The sequence below is a fragment of the Malaclemys terrapin genome, chromosome 3 (assembly GCF_027887155.1).
Source record: "Malaclemys terrapin pileata isolate rMalTer1 chromosome 3, rMalTer1.hap1, whole genome shotgun sequence".
Taxonomy (NCBI): Eukaryota; Metazoa; Chordata; order Testudines; family Emydidae; genus Malaclemys; species Malaclemys terrapin.
This window is the reverse complement of record NC_071507.1, coordinates 25,667,747-25,688,856: the sequence shown is the minus strand read 5'-3', so window position 1 is coordinate 25,688,856 and position 21,110 is coordinate 25,667,747. Positions and strand designations below refer to the sequence as shown.

At 46.4% G+C, this 21,110-nt stretch overlaps 1 protein-coding gene across 9 annotated transcripts in view; it reads right to left on the bottom strand.

Annotated features, from left to right (window-relative positions):
* CCDC88A (coiled-coil domain containing 88A) overlaps nucleotides 1-21,110 on the bottom strand; it is a 364,297-nt gene that overhangs the window by 152,441 nt on the left and 190,746 nt on the right. For all 9 annotated transcript variants that reach the window (XM_054023155.1, XM_054023156.1, XM_054023161.1 and 6 more), the window contains 2 exons: nucleotides 9,916-9,997; nucleotides 7,581-7,739 (listed from right to left, as the gene is read on the bottom strand). In XM_054023155.1, the coding sequence (XP_053879130.1) occupies nucleotides 7,581-7,739; nucleotides 9,916-9,997 (241 nt within the window). The remainder of the gene's footprint in view (nucleotides 1-7,580; nucleotides 7,740-9,915; nucleotides 9,998-21,110) is intronic.

Sequence of the window (21,110 nt, the reverse complement as noted above, 5' to 3'; positions counted from 1 at the left end):
CAAGCAATTTTGCCCTCCACTCTGGCTCACAGGTGGAGCCCGGAGGGGCTCTCGCCCGCCCCCGCCCTCTCCCTCCCCCATTGGATCCCTCTCCAAATCCCCGCCCCCTCACTGCCCCATTGGAACCCTCCCCAAATCCCTGCCCTGGCCCCACCTCTTCCCCAACCACACGGTATTCCTCCTCCCTCCCAGGATTGCACATGGGCCATACTCACAAACAGAGAAGAACTAGTAGGGGAAGCAAAAGTGGATGGGAACCTGGGAGGCAGTGACCATGAGATGGTCGAGTTCAGGATCCTGACACAAGGAAGAAAGGAGAGCAGCAGAATACGGACCCTGGACTTCAGAAAAGCAGACTTTGACTCCCTCAGGGAACAGATGGGCAGGATCCCCTGGGAGAATAACATGAAGGGCAAAGGGGTCCAGGAGAGCTGGCTGTATTTTAAAGAATCCTTATTGAGGTTGCAGGAACAAACCATCCCGATGTGTAGAAAGAATAGTAAATATGGCAGGCGACCAGCTTGGCTAAACAGTGAAATCCTTGCTGATCTTAAACGCAAAAAAGAAGCTTACAAGAAGTGGAAGATTGGACAAATGACCAGGGAGGAGTATAAAAATATTGCTCAGGCGTGCAGGAGTGAAATCAGGAAGGCCAAATCACACTTGGAGTTGCAGTTAGCAAGAAATGTTAAGAGTAACAAGAAGGGTTTCTTCAGGTATGTTAGCAACAAGAAGAAAATCAAGGAAAGTGTGGGCCCCTTACTGAATGAGGGAGGCAACCTAGTGACCGAGGATGTGGAAAAAGCTAATGTACTCAATGATTTTTTTGCCTCTGTCTTCATGAACAAGGTCAGCTCCCAGACTGCTGCACTGGGCAGTACAGCATGGGGAGAAGGTGACCAACCCTCTGTGGAGAAAGAAGTGGTTCGGGACTATTTAGAAAAACTGGACGTGCACAAGTCCATGGGGCCGGATGCGCTGCCTCCGAGGGTGATAAAGGAGTTGGTGGGTGAGATTGCAGAGCCATTAGCCATTATTTTTGAAAACTCATGGCCATCGGGGGAGGTCCCAGATGACTGGAAAAAGGCTAATGTAGGGCCCATCTTTAAAAAAGGGAAGAAGGAGGATCCGGGGAACTATAGGCCAGTCAGCCTCACCTCAGTCCCTGGAAAAATCATGGAGCAGGTCCTCAAGGAATCAATTATGAAACATTTAGAGGAGAGGAAAGTGATCAGGAACAGTCAGCATGGATTCACGAAGGGGAAGTCGTGCCTGACTAACCTAATTGCCTTCTATGATGAGATAACTGGCTCTGTGGATGAGGGGAAAGCAGTGGATGTGTTATTCCTTGACTTTAGCAAAGCTTTTGATACGGTCTCCCACAGTATTCTTGCTGCCAAGTTAAAGAAGTATGGGCTGGATGAATGGACTGTAAGGTGGATAGAAAGCTGGCTAGATCGTCGGGCTCAACGGGTAGTGATCAATGGCTCCATGTCTAGTTGGCAGCCGGTTTCAAGCGGAGTGCCCCAAGGGTCGGTCCTGGGGCCGGTTTTGTTTAATATCTTTATTAATGATCTGGAGGATGGTGTGGACTGCACTCTCAGCAAGTTTGCAGATGACACTAAACTAGGAGGCGTGGTAGATACACTAGAGGGTAGGGATCGGATACAGAGGGACCTAGACAAATTAGAAGATTGGGCCGAAAAAAACCTGATGAGGTTCAACAAGGACAAGTGCAGAGTCCTGCACTTAGGACGGAAGAATCCCATGCACTGCTACAGACTAGGGACCGAATGGCTAGGTAGCAGTTCTGCAGAAAAGGACCTAGGGGTCACAGTGGACGAGAAGCTGGATATGAGTCAACAGTGTGCTCTTGTTGCCAAGAAGGCTAACGGCATTTTGGGCTGTATAAGTAGGGGCATTGCCAGCAGATCGAGGGACGTGATCGTTCCCCTTTATTCGACATTGGTGAGGCCTCATCTGGAATACTGTGTCCAGTTTTGGGCCCCACACTACAAGAAGGATGTGGAAAAATTGGAAAGAGTCCAGCGGAGGGCAACAAAAATGATTAGGGGTCTGGAGCACATGACTTATGAGGAGGGAACTGGGATTGTTTAGTCTCCAGAAGAGAAGAATGAGGGCGGATTTGATAGCAGCCTTCAACTACCTGAAGGGGGGTTCCAAAGAGGATGGAGCTCGGCTGTTCTCAGTGGTGGCAGACGACAGAACAAGGAGCAATGGTCTCAAGTTGCAGTGGGGGAGGTCTAGGTTGGATATCAGGAAAAACTATTTCACTAGGAGGGTGGTGAAACACTGGAATGCGTTACCTAGGGAGGTGGTGGAGTCTCCTTCCTTGGAGGTTTTTAAGGCCCGGCTTGACAAAGCCCTGGCTGGGATGATTTAGCTGGGAATTGGTCCTGCTTTGAGCAGGGGGTTGGACTAGATGACCTCTTGAGGTCCCTTCCAACTCTGATATTCTATGATTCTATGGCCAGGGCCGGGAGCGCAGTGCGGAGGGTGCTCCAGCCCTGCAGCCCCCGGGGCAACACAGAGCAGGCAGGGCCCAGGCGAGGGGCAGAGACATGTGTGGGAAGGACATGCTCCTGCTGGAAGGGGCCGGGCCCGGCTGCCTGGTTCACCCCCTGCCCGGGTGGGTCCCCGAGCTCCCCACGGCTGAAGAGGGACTGCCTGGGGCTGCGGGTCAAGTGTTCCAGGCGGGGCGGAGTGGAGCAGCCTCTGCTGTAGGGCAGGTGCGACGGAGCCCGGGACCGGCTGGGCCGGGAGCTGCAGGAGGGGCCTGGAGCACGGCTCAGCTGCACAGCTCGGAGCCCAGGCTGGGCCTGGGAGCGAGGGGATAGGGGAGCTGGGGGTGTATCGGGGGTCGGAGCCGAGAGTTGGGTGGAGACAGGGCTGTGCCACTGCTGCCTGGCGGTAGGGGTGCTCCGACTTTTTTTTTTTTTTGCTCCCCCTTCCCCCCCCGTGTCCCGATATTTTATCTTTGTCATCTGGTCACCCCACAAAGTACACATGTAGTGTAGAACAAGCCTAACTTAAAGTATCACTACTAAACATAGGGGTTGAACAGAATGTTTAACATAAGTAGTTAACACATATTTCAAGGACCATTCAAAGGTAAGTGGCCCGTTAACACCCCTTCAGTCATAGAGAAGGAAGGGAAGGGGGGGGGGAAACAGCTGGAGGGGTTGTTAGTGGGTTACATATCATTGTAATAAGCCATAAATCTCTAGTGTCTCTAGTCAGTCCATGATTTTTAGTATCTAGCAAATTTAAGCTCCCAGGATCGTCTTTTGAAAGTGTTGTGCAGGCTTCCTTTCAAGATGAGGACTGAGAGCTCAGATATAGAGTGATCTCTCTGGGAAAAGTGTTCACTCACAGGTGATAGGGTGTTTTTGTGTTTGATCATTTTCCTGTGATTGTCTGGTTTCACCCACATAATTGTTATAGGGGCATATAGTGCACTGGATGAAGTACACCATGCATTGTGATAGACATGGATCTTGAAAGGTGGGGTCGGGGGTTATGATCATTGTAGCAGTGGAGATATGTCTGCAGGTTTTGCATCTGTTGTTTAGCAGGGTATGGTGCTGCTGCTTTGAGTTGGTGTGTCCTGGTCTGTGGGGAGCCTGCTTTTGATGATGAACTTGGAGAAGTTGGATGGTTGTTTGAAGGAGGGTTCAGCAAAGATTTCTTTCAGAATAGGGTGCCCATTGAGTATGGGTTGTAGTTTTTGAATGATACCCTATATGGGTTTCAGTGTAGGGTGGTAGGTGACAACTACGGATGTGCAGTCGGAGGGGGCATTATTTCTGTATTGAAGTAGGTTCTCTCAGGGTATTTGTTCAGTCCATTCCATGATGCAATCTACTTCTCTGGTGGAATGACCATGTTTGGTGAAGGCAAGCCTGGGAGCTTAAATTCACAACTTTGCTAGACATTAAAAATCGTGGACTGAATAGAGACACAGGATTTATGGCTTATTACAACAATCTGTTACCCACTAACAACCCTCCCCAACTGATTTTTTCTCCACTCCTCCCTTCCTTTCTTCCCTATAACTAGAGGGGTGTTAACAGGCCACTTCACTTTGAACGGTTCCTTGAAATGTGTGTTTGCTATTTATGCTAAATAATCTGTTCAAATCTTGTATTTAGCAGTGACACTTTGGTCATATCTCCAGTTAAAATACTGCATTGGCGCTGCATTTGTAGTGCTTTAATGAAGACCCTCTATACCGACAGAAGAGAGTTCTCCCATTAGCATAGTTCATCCACTTCCTTGAGAGGCAGTAGCTACAGCACTGTCTACTCCGGGGGCGGGGGAGGGGTGGCTAGGTCGATATAACTATGTTGCTATATGGTGCAAAAAATCCACACCTCTGAATGATATAGTTATACCAATATAGGTCTGTAGTGTAGTCCAGACCTTTGAGTTAGTTTCCCAGACCTAAAGAAGAGTTCTACGTAAGCTCGAAAGCTTGTCTCTCTCACCAATAGAAGTTGGTTCAATAAAAGATATTAACTCACTCGCCTTTTCTCCATAATACACTGGGATCAATATGGCTACAACAATACTTCACTGTTCTCTTACATTTGAACCTAACTATATTTCACTTTGGTACACCCTATAATTCATACACACAAAATCAAGAAGTCAATTCCAACTTTTCAGCAAAGATTTAATAGCAGAGTACAACAGTGAGGTCTCGTATTACTAAGATTTCTCTACATTTACAAATTATATTACAGAAGATTTGCAAATATACTATAAAGCATTACAAAATATCAAAACTAATCTATACTTTTCAATTAAATGAATAAATACATTTCTTTCCCCAAGGATTTAAAGTTTCACATCAACAATGCTTCAAATCCTTCCACCTCCTTATCCACATCTCTTTGTTTCGCATTCCACCATGTGTGGCAAGGCACCTTCTCGGTCTCACCAGCCTCAGATGCTTTTAGCCGTGGTGAGACAGGCTTGGGTAAAACAGTCCCTCTTGGTTGCACAGGGGAAGTCCGTTCCTTCTCTCCACCAGTCTTTTGTGCTTGTTTTTCTCCCTTATGGGAGGGAATGCAGCCTCCCCTCCTGGTGAGGCTCGCTGTCTCACAGCTCCTAACCTACTGGCAGCGTGACGACTTCTCTATCTCCTCCTCTTCTCCCAATATGGGAGGGTTTAAAAAGGTCTCAGGCAGTCCTTAGTTGGAATCAGCTGATCCTAATTAACCTCAGGTAATTCCCTCTCAGCTGATCCTAATTGATTCTCTGGTAACCCTTTCTCAGCTGAACCTGATTGACCCTCCTCAGTTGATAGGGAGGAGGACCTTTTAACCTTCTGGGACTGTCTTCTACCCTCCCCCCCAAAGACCATTCTACCAATGTGGAATCTGAATGCCTTCCAGAGCTACAAATAATTACAGGCGTGACTATCACCTGTAATGCTGAGTTCTTCTCCACTCTGCTCTCCTCAGGAGGAAAGATTGCATGTACACAGTATGTTTTAAAAAAATATTATTTTTGCTGTGCACAATCCCACTGTGCCTGAGGAATGGAGTTATTCAGGGCAGTTGAGGTCACAGAGAGCAAGGTGGTTCTTTACATGTTCTAGGCCTAGCATATTTAATATCTTGAAAACAAGGTCAGAGACCTTAAACTTGATGTGGTCTTCTGCAGGTAGTGAAATATGGGATGATACGCTCTCAGTAACTGGTGTTGCTGAGGAAGCTAGCTGCTGTATTCTGCACAAATGCTGTTTTTTTCCAGGCTAATGCTTTTATATCCAGGTAAACAGTGTTGCTGTAATCAAAAGGTGAAGTGAAAAAGGCATGTACTAACAAGGTGAAATCATCATCTACAAATATTAAGTCTCCTCGCCAGATGAAAACAGAACAACATAGGAATTGCCATACCTTATCCGAACAGTTTTGTCCTGTTTTTGACAGTAGCCAGCCAGATGCTTCAGAAGAAAAAACAACAATTCCCCATAGAAGTCCTTTATGCAATAATCTGCTTATTGGGACTTTTTTTTTCTACTCTCATCAATTAGTAGCTATCTTATGTTTTTAAATATGGTTTTTATATTCTTCAAAAATGTTTTATCCTATCTAATGTAACTGTGAATGTTCCAGTCTATATGAATGTCTAGTCCTTTTCTGAATCCTTCTAAGGTCTTGGCTTCAATGATATCTGACTATGTGTTCCATAACTTAATTATGAACTGCATACAAATATATTTTCTTTCATCGGTTTCAAATTTGTTATCTTACAATTTCATTGATTCCCTCATTTCTCTATGAAAGGAAAGAGTAAAGAGTAGTATCAGACTGACTTTCTCTATATCATACTTTATTTTACATATTTCTGTCATGTGACTTTTTATTTGATCCCTTTCTAAATTTAGTGTTCCTAATTTTTCCCAAATTTCTCTTTATATGGAAGTATTTTCATGTTTCTAATAATCTTTATCATCTGTCTGTAAAACCCCTTCTATTTTCTGTTATATCATTTTTCAAGTTGAGTGACTAGACTTAACACAGCTTTCAAGGTAAGGATGTCCCATCAGGTTATATAATGTCATTATAAAAGTTACAGTATTTTATATCGTATGTTATACAGAATAACACTTTTTTTTTTGACTGCTGCTTCATAATGAAGACAGGACATTAGTGAAATATCAAAATGAAACCTAAATCTTTTTCCAGAGTTAGTTTTCAACTTAGCAACATAGTTCAAATTATTCCTTCCAATAAATATTACCTTGCATTTATTTAATGTGATCTGCCAATTTGTCTAGTTTTGTTAGGTTCCTCTGAAGTTCCAAACAGACTTTTCTGTTTTTGACTACCCTTAATAATTTTGCACCCTGTGCAAATTTTGTGACATCCCCATTCACCTGCCATTTCCAGATAAAGGTCCTGGCCTTAGTAAAGGTAATTGGGCATCCCACTGTTTGCCATGTAGAAAATTGATTATTTATTCTTAGTTTGGTTTCTTTTTTGTCTCTTACCAATTTCTAATCCATGATAGAATTTGAAATGTCTCTTCAATTCTATCTCTGTGTCTTTCCCCATGTTTTATGCATGAAATACCCTCCTAATCCTTGTTCACCAGGCCACCTTCTTTTCCTCATTCAGATCATTCCTGAAAACTTCCTTCCCCCATGATGCCCAAAAGAAGTGAATGAAAAATTAAACTTAAAATAAATTTCAAGCTAACTCCCTCCTCCGTGTTTCCCATGTCTTCTTTATGTTTGCTTATAGACCCTGATCCTGCAAGTAGGTCTGCATAGATGGACCCAGTCACTAACAGAGAGTCTTGCCGACTTCAAATGAAACTCCATGTGGGTGGATGTTTGAACACTCATCTTGAAAACGACCATTTATCAGACAAGATAGAATAATATATTGCAGTGCAAGAATCTATCAAACTGCTTTAAAGTCTTCATTTTTTTCACGTTGTCAAAATAAAAAAAAAAGAGAAAGCAATATCAACGGGCAATACGTTTTTTTTTTTTACTAAAAAACCAACAAATTGTATGTGATTAAGAATTGTTTTAAATATACCTCAACTCTAGCCTTGTAGAATACAATATCATGTAGCCTCTCTTTGTATCGGCTGACTTCACTTTCAAGCTTGTCAACTCGGATTGCCTTCTCACGGAGTGCATCTAACTCATCACGGTACACTCTGGCAGAGCGAGCATCCGAAAGCAAATTCATGTTCTAGAAAATAAAAAATTAAGTTACATGATAGGTAATCTGTGAGATGATGTATTGTTCTTCTCTTTTTCTATTTTTTCACAAACCTAGATGGATTGCCTAGTTAGAATATATAGACATAATATATTTACACAAATTACATGTCTAGATTTTGTTTCCTATCTAACACTAACGCTCTTGAAAGGAGGTTCAGTGAGTTTCAACACACTGTTCTTTCAAGTAGAACAAAGAAAAAATACTTCAATGTGATTAAATTCCTACCCGAAAGATCCATATTATTTGTCATTTCTTACATGAGCAACTTGAAAATGCTTTAAAGCAAGTATGGAAACTCTGAATCTTCATGTGTCTTAATTCTCAATTCAAACCAAAACTGTGATGGGGTGTATAGGAAGGGCCCCCACCACCATCTGGCCCTGTCTGTCATGCATGATAGGGAGGTGACCTTTAAAAGGGAGGACCTGGCAGTCAATGGGGGGAAAGGAGCAAGATTGCCCTAAATAGCAGATAGTATGCTGCAGAGGGAACTACTAAGCAGGAGATCTTCACCACAACCCTGAAGAGAGTACAGTGGACTACCAGGGTAAGACAGACAGGCGGAACCTGCCACAGAGATCCAGCCAGATCAATTTCCCCAAACCTGTTACATTAAGACTGGTACCACCCCACCCCCTTTTGCTGGGACCTCAGGGAGGGACTATCCCTGAAGGTGTGGGTATTGGTGACTTTCATTTCAATCCACCAGCTGGAGAGACTTAAGCAGGGGTGCCATTTCAGATTTCGGGGGGGGGGGTGGCAACTTTAACTGTGATTCAAGGGACTACTTAGGCAACTGGAAACTCTAATTTTTTGCAGATAATAACTTAGAAATTAGCTGACAGAAGCACTGTATCTAATTCCTATATAAAGAAAGCCACATTTTAAGTGTATATGTAAGATTAGAACAACCAGGAGATAATACAGCAAGATATTGCCAATCCCAAACCAAGGAAAAATCAATCAGGTTCTTAAAAAGAAGGCTTTTAATTAAAGAAAAAGGTAAAAATCATCTCTGTAAAATCAGGATGGAAAATAACTTTACAGGGTAATCGAACTTAAAGAGTCCAGAGGAATCCCCTCTAGCCTTAGGTTCAACGTTACAGCAAACAGAGATAAACACTCTAGCAAAAAGGTACATTTACAAGTTGAGAAAACAAAGATAAAAACTTGCCTGGCTGTTTACTTACAAGTTGGAAATATGAGAGACTCGTTCAGAAAGATTTGGAGAACCTGGATTGATGTCTGGTCCCTCTCAGTCCCAAGAACGAACAACCCCCAAAACAAAGAGCACAATCCAAAGCCTTCCCCCCACCAAGATTTGAAAGTATCTTGTCCCCTTATTGGTCCTTTGGGTCAGGTGTCAGTCAGGTTACCTGAGCTTCTTAACCCTTTACAGGTAAAAGGATTTTGGAGTCTCTGGCCAGGAGGGATTTTATAGTACTGTACACAGGAGGACTGTTACCCTTCCCTTTATAGTTATGACAGGGTCGGAGTGGCACCACCTTATACAGCCAGGGAGGGGCGACAGCCATGAGGCACGTGCACTGCCCCTCTGTGGGTACTAGGCAAAAGACTGGCTCCAGCGCATGAGGCGTGCACACACCTACTTGGAATACATATCTGCATTTACTCAAAGAAGAATCTCTCTACTGATCACAATAGGAGGACCAAAGCTTTTCCATTTACGATGATATCTATGAATGACCTGAAATATGGTTTTATATATAGGCGTACTGAAGAATAATTGAAAAATGCCTTTTCACCCGTTGTCTATTAACAGGCATACACAAAATAGAGAATTAAAAATGAAGGTTACTGGAGCTTTTCAAGATACGCTCTGTACATTCATATTTCTGGGGTATTCTGGTGGTACAACATAGATGTGAGACTTTTCAACAGGCCATTCATACAAGACCCATTAATATATAATAAGTGATCATTTTTGCAATTAAGACAAATTGGATAAAATCAATCAATTAATAAGTTATAAAAGTTCATATATATAGGTGCAATATTAATGCAACAAAACAAAAACACAAACAGCTGTATAAGCTGAAAAATGAAAATAATACTGTTATTGAGGATGGTCAAATTCTTAAAGTTATGTTGACTTTGTATAACAGATGTCCAAGATACACACCTCCTGCTGCAGTCTCTTTAGTTCAGCCTCCATCTGTTCAAGTTCTTGTTTACAATCCAGCAGCTGCTCAGTTTTTTCCTCCCTTGAATAAACAAAAAATCTAATTAAAATAATATAGTACTATACCATTATACCACTGAATCAGTGTCTTAATTGCCAATATTTAAATTACTGACAGTAGCTGGGCAACAATAACTACTTCTTGATATTACTCAAACTTTTCTTTATTTAATCCATAATTTCATGGGAGTGCGAGTTGTGCATTGCAAATCAAAAGCTACAGCAAATTAATGTATGTTATAGAGAACACAATTTTTGAGGAATAAAGTGTTACTAACTTGTTTCATAATGGCTGTTCTTCGAGATGTGTTACATATGTCCATTCCACCTCAGGTGTATGCGTACCCAGTGCACTCTTGGAGATTTTTCCATCAGTGGCACCCATCAGGGCACTACATGTGCCCACTGCCGCCTCGGACTGCTGTGTGATGGTATAAAGGGCAGAAATGCCCTCAATCCTCCACAGTTCCTTCTTACCAGACAGACTCCAATATAAAGGAAAAGGAGGGTGGGTCTTGGAATGGAGATGTGCAACACCTCCAAAAGAAAACACTGTTACTAACCTTCCATAACCGTTGTTCTTCAAAATGTGTTGCTAATGTCCATTTCATGTTAGGTGTGTGCGTGCCATGTGCACCATTGCTGCAGATTATTCCCTTAGCAGTATCTGTAGGGGCCGGTGCTAGCACCCCTGGAACCCTGCGCTTATGCGCCAGTATAAGGGGTGCCACTGGCCCCGCACCCTCTCAGTTCCTTCTTGCTGGTAACTCTGACAGAGGGGAAGGAGGACGGGTCATGGAATGGACATGAGCAACACATTTTGAAGAACAACCATTACAGAACATTAGTAACAGTTCTTTCTTCTTCAAATGCTTGCTCATATTGATTCCATGCTAGGTGACTTCCAAGCAGTATCCCTGGTGGTGGACTCAGAGTTCATGGACGTGTCGACTGGAACACTGCTCTCCCAAAAGTGGCATCATCACTGGTCTGCTGGGTGATGGCATAATGGGACGTGAAGATATGAATTCATGACCATGTCGTGGCCCTGCAGATGTCCTGGATTGGAATCTGCACGAGGAATGCTGCTGACAAAGCCTGGGCCCTTGTAGAATGGGCTGTAACAATGGCCGGAGGCGGAACTTTCGCCTGCTCGTAGCACATCCTGATGCTGGCGGTTATCCAGGCTGAGATCCTCTGGGATGATACCAGCAAATCTTTTATCCTGTCCACCACCGCTATAAAGAGCCATGTTGCCTTGCGGAAGGGTTTAGTCCGTTCGATATAGAAGGTTAGTGCCCGCCTAACATCTAAGGTATGCAGCTGACGTTCCTCGTCCGATCTGTGAGGCTACGGAAACAAGACAGGAAGAAAAATGTCTTGGTTGTTATGGAACTGTGACACCACCATTGGCAGGAAGGACTGGGGGAGAGGGGTCGAGAGACAGTAGGACCTTCTCCTTGAAGAACACCGTATAAGGGGGTTCTGAAGTTTGGGCTCTAATTTCGGAGACCCTTCTGGCCAATGTAATTGTCACTAGGAAGGCCACCTTCCATGAGAAGAGCAGCAGCAAACAAGATGCCAACAGCTCAAAGTGGGGGTCCTGTGAGCCTTGACAGTACCAGATTCAAGTCCCATGGGGGAATTGGGTTACAAAACTGAGGGTAGAGTCTTTCCAAGGCGTTAAGGAACCTGACTGTTATCTCATGCAAGAAGACTGATTTACCTTGGACCAGAAGGTGGAAGGCCGAGATGGCCACCAGGTGGACCTGGATTGACGATAGGGTCAGATCCTGGTAATTCAGGTGTAGTGAATAGTCCAAGATGGACTAGACAACCGATATGGGGAAAGTCGCCGATCAGAGGTCCAACAAGTGAAGTGCTTCCACTTGGCAAAATAGGTTTCCCTGGTAGAGGGTTTTCCCCTACGCAGTAAGACTTGCTGGACCCGCTCCGAGCAGGCCCGTTCCCAAGGGTTCAACCATGCAGCATCCAAGCCATCAGATGTGGGGACGCAAGGTTTGGGTGAAGCAACCAACCTTGGTTCTGCGAGATCAAGTCCGGGCGTAGCGGGAGCTGTAGTGGGGCTGCTACCAAAAGGTCCAGATGCGTGCCGAACCAATCAAGATAACCCTCGCCTTGTCCTTTTTGTGATCTTTAAGAGGACCCTGTGGACCAAGGGTGTTGGGTAGGAAGGCGTATAGCAGTCCCCCTGCCCACAGGAGCAGGAAGGCATCAGACAGGGAGCCCTGACTGAGACCGCACATCGAGAAAAATTGCAGGCATCTCCTATTCTGTCTGGAAGCGAACAGCTCCACCAGGGGAGTCCCCCATCTCTGGAAGATGGAGTTGACAACCAACGGGTGCAGGGACCACTCATGGTGAGAGGAGAAGGACCTGCTGAGGAGATCCACCAGTGCATTCCGTGTCCCCGGGAGGTGTGACACCTTGAGGTGAACGGCGTGTTCCACACAGAAGTCTCACAATCAAAGAGCCTCCTGACACAGGGCTGAAGAGCGAGCTCATCTTTGTTTGTTGATGTAGAACATCTTGGCCATACTGTTTGTCAAGATCTGTACCACTCTGCCTGATAGGTAGGGAAGGAACACCTAGCAGGCCAAGCATATCACCCTGACATTTATGTGAAGGGAGAGATCCTCCTGGGACCAGAGGCCCTGAGTACAGAGAATTGCCGAGGTGGGCTCCCCACCTGAGGTCTGAAGCGTCTGAGACCAATGTCACCAACAGGAATCGGGCAGTGAAGGGGACTTCGTTCATCACCATCCGCGGTTCTGTCCAGCAAGTCAGTGATGCCAGAACATTCGATGGAATTGTGAGAACCAAGTCCAAGTGGTGTCTGCTGGGGGAGTAAACTGATGCCAGCCACATCTACAGAGGCCCGAGATGCAGCCATGCATACTGCACCACATAAGTACATGCTGCCATGTGGCCCAGCAGCTTGAGGCAGACCCACACGGTCGTGAACAGATGGCCTTGATGTGGGCAATGACTTCTGACATCGCTTGTGTCAAGGCTGTATCCCCACTTTGAACTTTAGGGTACAAGTGTGGGGGCCTGCATGAAGACTTCTAAGCTTAACTACCAGCTTAGTTCTGGTCCGTTGCCACCATTCTCAAAAACTAATTCCCTTCCCTGGGTAGCCTTGAGAAACCTTTCACCAATTCCCTGGTGAATACAGATCCAAACCCCTTGGATCTTAAAACAAGGAGAAATTAACCATTCCCCTCCTTCCTCCCACCAACTCCTGGTGAATACAGATCCAACCCCCTTGGATCTAAAACAAGGAAAAATCAATCAGGTTCTTAAAAAGAAGGCTTTTAATTAAAGAAAAAGGTAAAAATCATCTCTGTAAAATCAGGATGGAAAATAACTTTACAGGGTAATCAAACTTAAAGAGCTCAGAGGACCTCCCTCTAGCCTCAGATTCAAAGTATAGCAAACAAAGATAAACACTCTAGTAAAAGGTACATTTACAAGTTGAGAAAACAAAGTAAAACTAAGACGCCTTGCCTGGCTTTTTACTTACAAGTTTGAAATATTAGAGACTTGTTTAGAAAGATGGGGAGAACCTGGATTGATGTCTGGTCCCTCTCAGTCCCAAGAGCGAATGAACTCCCAAACAAAGAGCATAAACAAAAGCCTTTCCCCCCCCCCCCAGATTTGAAAGTGTCTTGTCCCCTTATTGGTCCTTTGGGTCAGGTGTCAGCCAGGTTACCCGAGCTTCTTAACCCTTTACAGGTAAAAGGATTTTGGAGTCTCTGGCCAGGAGGGATTTTATAGTACTGTACACAGGAGAGCTGTTACTCTTCCCTTTATAGTTATGACACGCCCCCCAAATCACAGATAGTGTTGGATGTTCGGTTCCACACTGGCTGTGATTTCTTCCTGGAGTTCTAGGAGAAAACAGAGTTAATAAGACACATGTACCTTTAGACATACTACTGATTATATAAAAACTAACAATATGTTTCAATCCAAGAACAACTGTTAACCAGTTAACTCTGGGAAACTTTCCCGGGAGAGTGCATCAGCCACTTTGTTAGAAGTTCCCGAAATGTGTTGTATTTCAAAATCAAAATCTTGGAGAGCTAACCTCCACCGAAGAAGTTTTTTGTTATTCCCTTGGCGGTATGAAGCCACTGTAGCGCAGCATGGTCTGTTTGTAGTTGGAAACGCCGTCCCCAAACATATGGGCGTAGCTTTTCCAGCGCGTACACAATGGCGTAGCATTCCTTTTTGCTGATTGACCAGTGGCTTTCCCTCTCAGACAGTTTCTTGCTGAGAAACACGACAGGATGGAATTCTTGATCCGGTCCTTCCTGTATTAAAACTGCTCCCACGCCACGCATCTGTGGTTACTAGGAATGGTTTGTCAAAGTCTGGGGCCCTTAGCACAGGGTCAGACACGAGTGTCGCCTTAAGCTGGTTAAAGGCCTTTTGCTCTTCCTGAGCATCCTTTAGGTTTTCTTTAGCAAGGGCTAAAGAGTGTCGGAGGGTGCTTTGTAGGTTGCTTACAAAGTCTAGAATGTTAGTTCCTGGAGAAGGCGTAAACCCCTCCCATTGCTGCTTCACCAACTGTAATGGCCCCTTAACCTCGCGGCCATACACAAGTTCAAATGGTGAAAACCCTAAACTGGGATGTGGTACAGCCCTGTAGGCGAAAAGCAACTGCTGCAACACTAGGTCCCAATCATTGGAGTGTTCATTTACGAATTTACGTATCATGGCCCCCAAAGTTCCATTAAACCTCTCCACCAGGCCATTGGTTTCATGGTGGTAAGGGGTGGCAACCAGTGATTCACCCCATGAGCTTCCCACAGGTTTTCCATGGTCCCTGCCAGGAAATTAGTTCCCGAATCTGTAAGGATGTCGGAGGGCCAACTTACCCTGGCAGAAATGTCTGCTAATGCCTGGCACACACTTTTAGCCCTGGTGTTGCTTAAGGGTACTGCTTCCGGCCATCGGGTAGCAAAATCCATGAAAGTCAGTACGTACTGCTTTCCTCTGGGTGTCTTCTTTGGGAAAAGACCCAGAATATCCACAGCTACTCGCTGAAATGGGACCTCAATTATGGGTAGTGGCTGGAGAGGGGCTTTAACCTGGTCTTGGGGCTTTCCCACTCGTTGGCACACCTCACAAGACCGGACATAATTAGCAATGTCCTTGCCCATTCCCTCCCAGTGGAAGGACTTCCCCAACTGGTTTTTGGTTCTGTTCACCCCAGAACGGCCACTGGGATGATCATGGGCTAAGCTCAAGAGCTTTACCCGATACTTAGTGGGAACTACCAACTGTCTTTGAGGATGCCAGTCTTCCTGGTGCAGACCAGAAAGAGTCTCCTTGTATAAAAGTCCTTGTTCTACAACAAACCGGGATCGGTTAGAAGAGCTGAGAGGGGGTGGGGTACTCCGCGCCGCCGCCCAAGCTTTCTGAAGGCTGTCATCTGCTTCCTGCTCGGCCTGGAACTGTTCCCTTCATGCTGGAGACATCAGTTCCTCCTTGGACTGTGGACTGGGGCTTGGTCCCTCTGGAAGCGATGCAGGTGCTGGGGCTGTTTCCATTGACTGTGAACCGCTGTCCGCTGGTGCACTATGTGGTATCTCAGGCTCTGGCTGAGCCTCTTGGGTAGGGTTATCTGCTGCTTCCGTCAGGTCAGGCTCACTGGTGCTCTCTGGCGTTGAAGTTGTAGACGGGTTTGCAAGCGCTGGACTCAGTGCTGGCAATGGTTCTGGTGCTGGTTGCGTTGCCAGTTCCGGTTCTGGGACTGGCTTTGGCTGGGTCTCTGGGATTGGATCCACTACGGCTGTTGCAGTCGTTGGCAGGGGATCCGGTTCCACCACCTTTGTTTGGGTCTCTGGTAACACAGACGGGGCCCTGGTGGACGGCTCAGGAACAGGGATGGGGGTGAAAGCTTGCTTAGCCTGGCTGCGGGTGACTATTCCCACCCTCTTGGCTAGCTTCACATGGTTGGCCAAGTCTTTCCCCAGCAGCATGGGAATGGGATAATTGTCATAGACTGCAAACGTCCACATTCCTGACCAGCCTTTGTACTGGACATGCAACTTGGCTGTAGGCAAGGTTACAGACTGTGACACAAAGGGTTGAATTGTCACTGGAGCCTCCGGGTTGATGAGTTTGGGGTCCACTAGGGATTAGTGGATAGTTGACACTTGTGCCCCAGTGTCCCTCCAAGCAATAACCTTCTTTCCGCCCACTCTTAAGGTTTCCCTTCGCTCCGAAAGTATGAGAGAGACATCTGGGTCTGGGGATCTTTGGTGTGATTGGGGTGTAATGAACTGTAATCGGTTGGGGTTCTTGGGGCAGTGAGCCTTTATATGTCCCAGTTCATTACATTTAAAACATCGCCCTCTAAGGTATCACCGGGGCGATGTTGGTTGGTGGAGACTGGTGTGGTGGGGTGAGAAGGCGCCTGGGGTTTCCCTTGGGATGTGGGTGGGGCCTTGGGTTGTCCCCGGTGGTAAGGTTTTGTTTCGGCTTGCCCCTTCTGATATTCGCTCCAACTGCTACTAGCTTTTTTCTTTTCTGTCACCTCCACCCATTTGGCTCCAATCTCCCCCGCCTCAGTTCCAGTTTTGGGCTTCCTATCTAGGATGTACCTTTCTATTTCCTCAGGAACACCCTCTAAAAACTGCTCCATTTTTACTAGGGAAACCAGATCTTCCAGAGATGTAACATTTGCTCCTGATACCCAGGCATCACAATTTTTGTCAGTGTGGTAGGCATGCCGGGTAAATGACACATCTGGTTTCCACCTTAGGGCTCTGAACCGCTGACGGGCATGCTCGGGTGTTAGCCCCATTCTGAGTCTGGCCTTGTTTTTAAAAAGTTCATAACTGTTCATGTGTTCCTTAGGCATTTCAGCCCCCACCTCTGCTAAGGGTCCACTGAGCTGCGGCCTCAGCTCTACCATGTACTGGTGTGGAGTGATGCTGTATCCAAGGCAGGCCCTTTCAAAATTTTCTAAGAAGGCCTCAGTATCATCGCCTGCCTTGTAGGTGGGGAATTTTCTGGGATGGGAAGTGGTACCTGGAGAGGAGTTGCTAGGATGGGCTGGTGCATCCTGCCTAGCCCTTGCTACTTCCAGTTCATGCTTCCTTTCTTTTTCTCTCGCCTCCTCTTTGGCTTTTTCCAGCTCCATAGTTCTCTTGTGGGCCTCCTCTTTGGCTTTTTCCAGCTTCATCTCTCTCTTGTGGGCCTTCTCTTTGGCTTTCTCTTCTCTTTTATGGGCCTCCTCTTTGGCTTCTTTTTCTCTTTCATGGGCCTCCTCTTTGGCTTCTTTCTCGAGTTTTTTAATTTGAAGCAGTCTCTGATGTTTTTTCTCATTTTCTTCTGCTTCTAGTCTGGCCAGTTCTATTTTGTTAGCTACTTCTTTGGTAGTCATTTTCCTGTTTTCTTGTGCTGGGTCACACCCCTCTGCAGTTGACTGAAACTTAGCTCAGGCTGCTGCTGAGTTAAGAGAGACTTTTTAACTAGCTACTCCCGAGGATGTAAAAAGAAAAAAAAAACAATTCAGCTTGTAATTTCCTTTTACCAGTCGTTTGCTCATTAATTGAACCCTTCTCTTAACAAAGGCTCTTGTTAAAAAAACTTAACACCTCTGCCTTCAGGCAAGGAGAGATAAGATATGCATCTACCTTCAGCTCTGCTTTCCAAGCAGCTAGAAGGAAAAAAAAATCTTACTGGCTTTTGGGTTTAAAATGAATCCCACCGCTATGCCACCATGTCAAGGCTGTATCCCCACTTTGAACTTTAGGGTACAAGTGTGGAGGCCTGCATGAAGACTTCTAAGCTTAACTACCAGCTTAGTTCTGGTCTGCCGCCACCATTCTCAAAAACTAATTCCCTTCCCTGGGTAGCCTTGAGAAACCTTTCACCAATTCCCTGGTGAATACAGATCCAACCCCCTTGGATCTAAAACAAGGAAAAATCAATCAGGTTCTTAAAAAGAAGGCTTTTAATTAAAGAAAAAGGTAAAAATCATCTCTGTAAAATCAGAATGGAAAATAACTTTACAGGGTAATCAAACTTAAAGAGCTCAGAGGACCTCCCTCTAGCCTCAGGTTCAAAGTATAGCAAACAAAGATAAACACTCTAGTAAAAGGTACATTTACAAGTTGAGAAAACAAAGTAAAACTAAGACGCCTTGCCTGGCTTTTTACTTACAAGTTTGAAATATGAGAGACTTGTGTAGAAAGATGTGGAGAACCTGGATTGATGTCTGGTCCCTCTCAGTCCCAAGAGCGAACGAACTCCCAAACAAAGAGCACAAACAAAAGCCCTTCCCCCCCCCCCCCAAGATTTGAAAGTATCTTGTCCCCTTATTGGTCCTTTGGGTCAGGTGTCAGCCAGGTTACCCGAGCTTCTTAACCCTTTACAGGTAAAAGGATTTTGGAGTCTCTGGCCAGGAGGGATTTTATAGTACTGTACACAGGACAGCTGTTACCCTTCCCTTTATAGTTATGATGGCTTGGAACCAGGTCTCCGGCAAATAGGCTCTGGCCTGAGTAGAGTTGAGCGCCGTTCCTATAAACTCTCTTTTCTGAACTGGGTTCAGAGTTAATTTCTGCTTGTTCATAAGCAGACCCAGCTCTCGATGGGTGGCCTGTACTCTCGATGTACTATGCTAACGCTGTAATGCACCTGAGCTTATGAACTGCCTTTGACTAGCCAGTTGTAAAGAAATGGATAGCTCTGCACGCCTCGACGTCTCAGGTAAGCTGCCACCACTGCCATGTACTTTGTGAAAACCACTGGGGTTGACAAGAGACCGAAGGGGAGTGCAGTGAATTGATAGTGGCGCAGTATCACCATGAACTGGAGGAATCTCCTGTGCCCACAGAAGATTGAGATGTGGAAATAAGCATGTTTTAAATTGAGGGTGGCATACCAGTCTCCCGGATCCAGGGCGGGAATGATGGAGGCCAGAGAGACCATGCAGACCTTCAACTTTTTGAGATATTTATTGAGTCGACGCAGGTCTAGGATGGGCCTGATGCCCCCTTTGGTCTTTGGGATTAGGAAATATCGGGAGTAAAAACCCCTTCCTCCTCAGATCTCGAGGAACTTCCTCTATGGCCCCCCCAAAGCAGGAGGGCTTCCACCTCCTGGACAAGGAGCTGCTTGTGAGAAGGGTCGCTGAAGAGGGATGGGACTGGGAGGTGTGATGGGGAGGATGGATGAAAACTGCCACAGTGTTGAGCACCGAATGGTCCAAGGTTATTTGTTACCATGCAGTACGGAAAGGAAACAAGTGGTCCAAAACCAAAAGAGGGCATGGATCCTGGGTCAAGTCTGATATGCCGTTCTCGGGCACACTCTGAAAAGGCCTGCCTTGAGCGACCAGGGTATCTTCCTGAGCCCAATTGGGGAACCAAAGACAACTGAGTGGGCTATCAGTGCTTATATCCTCTCCCTTTTTTTCTTATAGGGCTTGTGTCTGGGATGACCTGAGAACCGGGGAGGCAGCTGCAGCCGGCGTGTCTTCTGGAGGCCAAAGCCGTGTACAGGCCCAAAAAGTGCAGAGTGGCCCTAAAGTCCTTCAGGCCATGCAGCTTAGTGTCCGTCTGCTCCAAGAAAAAGGGGAGGTCTTGGACCGACTGCTGCACCTTGTGAAAGACCCGATGACTGCAGCCACAAACTGTGACACATAAGACACCGCCCATGCCATTGACCCTGGCTGCCGAATCAGCCGCATCTAAGGCAGCCTGAAGTGAGGCTCTGGCCACTGATTTGCCTTCCTCCAGGATGGCCAAGAATTCCTGGCTTGACTCCCGAGGCAGGGAGTCTTTAAACTCCCCTGCAATGCCTGCGGGTTGGAGAAACAAAGTTGTAGGCTAGCTGTCGAATACACCTTTCTACTAAACAAATCGAGCCTCTCTGCAGCCTTACTTTTAGGGGTCACACTCGCTTGTCCCTGTCTATCCCGCTCATTTGCAGCCGAAACCATCAGGGACCCAGTGGAGGGTGAGAATACATGTATTCAAACACCTTGACCAGGACATAATATTTCTTCTCTGCCCTTTTCGAGGTTGTGGGCAGGGAAGATTGGGTCTGCCACAGTGCCCTAACCAGTTTCAGCACCCCTTCATTTACTGGTAGGGCCACTTGCAGGAGGCCACTGCAGTCAAAATGTCAAACAGGCTGTCCGCGGGTTCCTTGAGCTCCTCTACCTCTAGCTTCAAGTTTGTGGTGACTCTCTTGAGGAGTTCCTGGTTAGCCCTGAAGTCATCCAGTGACAACAGGTTGGCAGACCCCGTGACTGCCTCGTCTGGGGATGATAAGGAAGAGGCCACCACCGTAGGAAGGGCTGGTTCCTCCTCCAAAGCCGAGGCTGCCTCCTCTGGGACTGCTGGGGTCTCGGTACTGGGATCGGAGTCCAAATTGGGGTCAGGGTTCACCTCTCGGAGACCACCAAGAATGACAGTGAGGAGTAAGGTCCCGGCATCGGAGGGAAGCCCTATGGGTTCCAATATTGCCAGTGTACTCGCCACTGCTCCAGTGGCCAAGCATCCACAGATTGTCCTGCATCCAAATCCAGCATGTAATGCTGATGCCGGTGCCTCCTCGGGGGAGGGATGGATTTGTCCCCAGACTCCAACAAGGATTCCTCTATCGGAGATCATGGTGGAGCCATTGCCATGTCCCCCTATCAGCTGTGATGGGGAGCTGGGGAACAACACTGGGTCGGAGGCCAGTGCCGTGAAGCCAGTGACTGGGAAGCTGGTGATTGGTGCCACGAAGGTGGAGATCAATGTTGCGAAGCAGGAGACTTGCATCACGTTGGAGACCACTAAGGTGGGCCCATGGAGGGTTTCCCTCTGGAGGGGGCCATCTTCGATGCTTCCGAGGGAGTCACTAAGGTTCTTGGGGCATAAGCATCAATGGAAGAGACATTAAGTGCCTTGCCGCCTGGAAAGTCTCTGGTGTTGATGGGGCTTGTAGGTGGAGGATGCCCTGATCTCTCCCAGGAATCGGTGGTGGATCCCGGACTGGGCTCAGTGCCCTAGTGGTGTTTCCGTTGCCAACCATGGCTCTGGAGAGGACGAGTGGCTCAGCGCGGTTCTCACCTCATCAACCGTCCCCCGCCTATCCCT